The sequence below is a fragment of the Selaginella moellendorffii genome, unplaced genomic scaffold (assembly GCF_000143415.4).
Source record: "Selaginella moellendorffii unplaced genomic scaffold, v1.0 SELMOscaffold_336, whole genome shotgun sequence".
Classification (NCBI taxonomy): domain Eukaryota; kingdom Viridiplantae; phylum Streptophyta; class Lycopodiopsida; order Selaginellales; family Selaginellaceae; genus Selaginella; species Selaginella moellendorffii.
The window spans coordinates 1-2,479 of NW_003314591.1; the positions used below are offsets into that span (position 1 = coordinate 1).

Sequence of the window (2,479 nt, forward strand, 5' to 3'; positions counted from 1 at the left end):
AAAAAAAGGCAAAAAAAAGGGAAGACGGCAGTGCAGCGTCTCCTGAGGGGTCACTAAAGGTACTGCATACTCCCTTCTTGACTTTTGCAGTACGCAGCTCTGAGGCGGAAGATCGGTGGCACCTACAAGGATTTCTTCAAAGAATCAATCGATGGTATTTACAAGTCCCTTTCTTATTTGAGTGTTTTTTTCTCCTCGGGTCTTTTCATTTTCGTCCTCATGCCAAGGTATTGCGTGATCAATCAGTGAAGGGTGCGTACGTTGAAACTGGATGGGTGGACAAGCGATGCAAAGTTTGTGGCAAGGACACATCGAAAGAGCCACGCTCCAAAGATAAGCTCGGGCGGTAGTGCTTGGAATCAAACTCTTCCACGAGTTTCTTTGGTCGCCTATTTGGGAGGTGACCATTTCATGCAATATCTTTCTATATCCACTTCCACCATTTCTAGAAAATATCTATTTCCACATCCACCATCTAAACTAGGAGAAAGTCTTACCTCCACAACTGATCCTGGATAGACGTTTTTAGATTACTTTTCTTCCACATGAATTGATACATTGTTATATTGATCAGTTGTGTCATTGAATGGCTAGCATAGCAATTGAGTGTGTCGAGAATAGTATTCTAGCGTCACACCCGAAATTATGATAGTTTCCTGGAGAGGAAGCAAACTTTATGGAAGAAACAAGCTGGTATGAGCTAATGTTTCTAGTAAACGTGAGAATCCAGCCTCGGGATTGGGATAGCCACAAGAGGTTGACTCTTTTGACAAACCAGTCCAAATGTTTGATCCATGTTCAGCTTTGCCGGATCATCAAGATCTCCATCCAGCTTCCAGTCAAATCCTTGAACGAGCGTTGCAATACCCATCTGGACAGCATCAAATCCAAGCTTTGCACCGGGACAAACTCTCCTCCCTGTTCCAAACGGAAGTAAGTTGAAATTTTGGCCAAAGACATCGATGTCTGGCAAGTCGATGAAACGCTGCGGCCGAAACTCAAGAGGATCTTTCCAAAACCTCTCGTCCAGACCGATCGAGTAGCTACTGATGTAGATCACAGTCCCGTCCAGGAGGGTGTAGCCATCGAGCTCGATTGGGCCTCCTTGGACGATCTTGGGAAGAGCTAGCGGAGCCACTGACCGGAGCCTCATTGTTTCCTTGGCTATGGCCTCGACGTATGGAAGCTTTGCGATGTCCGACTCGTCCACAAGCTTTTCTTTGCCGACAATTGCATCAATCTGGCTCCGAGCTCTCGAGAATTCGGCTGGATGCCGGAGAAGCTCGGCCATGGCCCATTCCAGCGAGAGAGCCGAAGTATCCACAGCACCCAGCAAAATGTCCTGTGGGATTCATCCAGCGTTAAAGAAGAACAACTTTGACCAAGAGAAACTTACGAGCAGAAGTGTGATTTTGGTCGTGTTTGAGAGCTTCTCTCCCATCGAGATGAGCACGTCGATGAAAGCCATGGGCTCGTCGCTGGTGAAAACCGGAGGATCCTCTTGCCGGTCTCGTAAGATCGACAAGAGGTGCCTGTTTATCCGGTCCATGAGCTGCTTGTATTTCTTCTCCAGGCCTTGGACGTCCAGCCAGCGAATTCCAGGGATGTAATCGCTCACATTGAAAACTCCAGCCAGCCTAACCGTCTCCACGATCGCTTGCACGAACTCGTCGACATTCGCAGTGTTCTTGTGGTGTCCACAGAAGCGCTTCCCGAATAGCATGTAAGTTATCACGTTCATGTTCATGTTGTGGAGCTTTTGCCGCAGGAGGACCGGATTCCCTCGCTCGTAACTGAGAGATCGAGCGAGACGGCACTGCTCCTCGCGACGGATTCCATCGTAAACTTTGAGCTTGGTTGGGGAGAGCAAGTGAGTGTTGATGAGCTTCCTGTAGAGCTTCACTTCCGGAGTGTATTGGCTGAAAACTAGACCATTGTAGTCGTTTTCAAAGTATTTCCCGCAGATCAGTGGAGCTCTGGAGGCAAACTCGAGACCATGGCGCTTGAAAATCTCTCTGGCAGCTCTCTCGGAGCTGATTATGACTGTGGACACGCTGCCGAGCTTCAAGTGCATCACATCGCCGTATCTCTTGGAGAGTTTGTGGAGTGAAATGTGAGGGAGCGAGCCGAGCTTGTGGAGACAGCCAATGACTGGCAAGTTGAGTGGTCCTGGAGGGAGATTTCCTGGAGGATTTCTTCTTCTAGTAGAAGAAAACCAGAGAGCTGCAGCAAGCAGCACTAAGGCACTCAAACTTGGGAGGGAGAGAAGATCCATGAATGGAAGGAAAAACACAGCAGTGATAAGTCGTACACTAAATGGGAATGGGAATGAGGTCTTGCTTTTCCTTGACTTTGTCTCATCCCAGTAACAATATGGAGGCAGCGAGCCAATGCGTTGTCTTAGAAGTCGTGTCTGAGTTAAGGTTTTAGAGGACGGCATCGCAGGTTTAATGCCCAAGAGAATTCTGTGTATGGTTTG

At 48.1% G+C, this 2,479-nt stretch overlaps 1 protein-coding gene across 1 annotated transcript; it reads right to left on the reverse strand.

The window, feature by feature from the left end:
• Positions 1 to 626: 626 nt before the first annotated feature.
• Positions 627 to 2,355, reverse strand: LOC9641141 (flavonoid 3'-monooxygenase). The gene is made up of 2 exons (XM_002994495.2): positions 1,397 to 2,355; positions 627 to 1,342 (listed from the first exon to the last, which is right to left on the reverse strand). Exons 1-2 carry the CDS (start codon positions 2,273 to 2,275, stop codon positions 710 to 712), a joined length of 1,512 nt encoding a protein of 503 aa, XP_002994541.1. The 5' UTR covers positions 2,276 to 2,355; the 3' UTR covers positions 627 to 709.
• Positions 2,356 to 2,479: the final 124 nt, after the last annotated feature.

Bases quoted from the DNA above. Each gene is read 5' to 3' on its own strand.
- LOC9641141 (XM_002994495.2), bottom strand. From the start codon at position 2,275: ATGGATCTTCTCTCCCTCCCAAGTTTGAGTGCCTTAGTGCTGCTTGCT. The intron at 1,343-1,396 runs GTAAGTTTCTCT...TGAATCCCACAG, and splicing joins CCAAAATCACACTTCTGCTC to GACATTTTGCTGGGTGCTGT.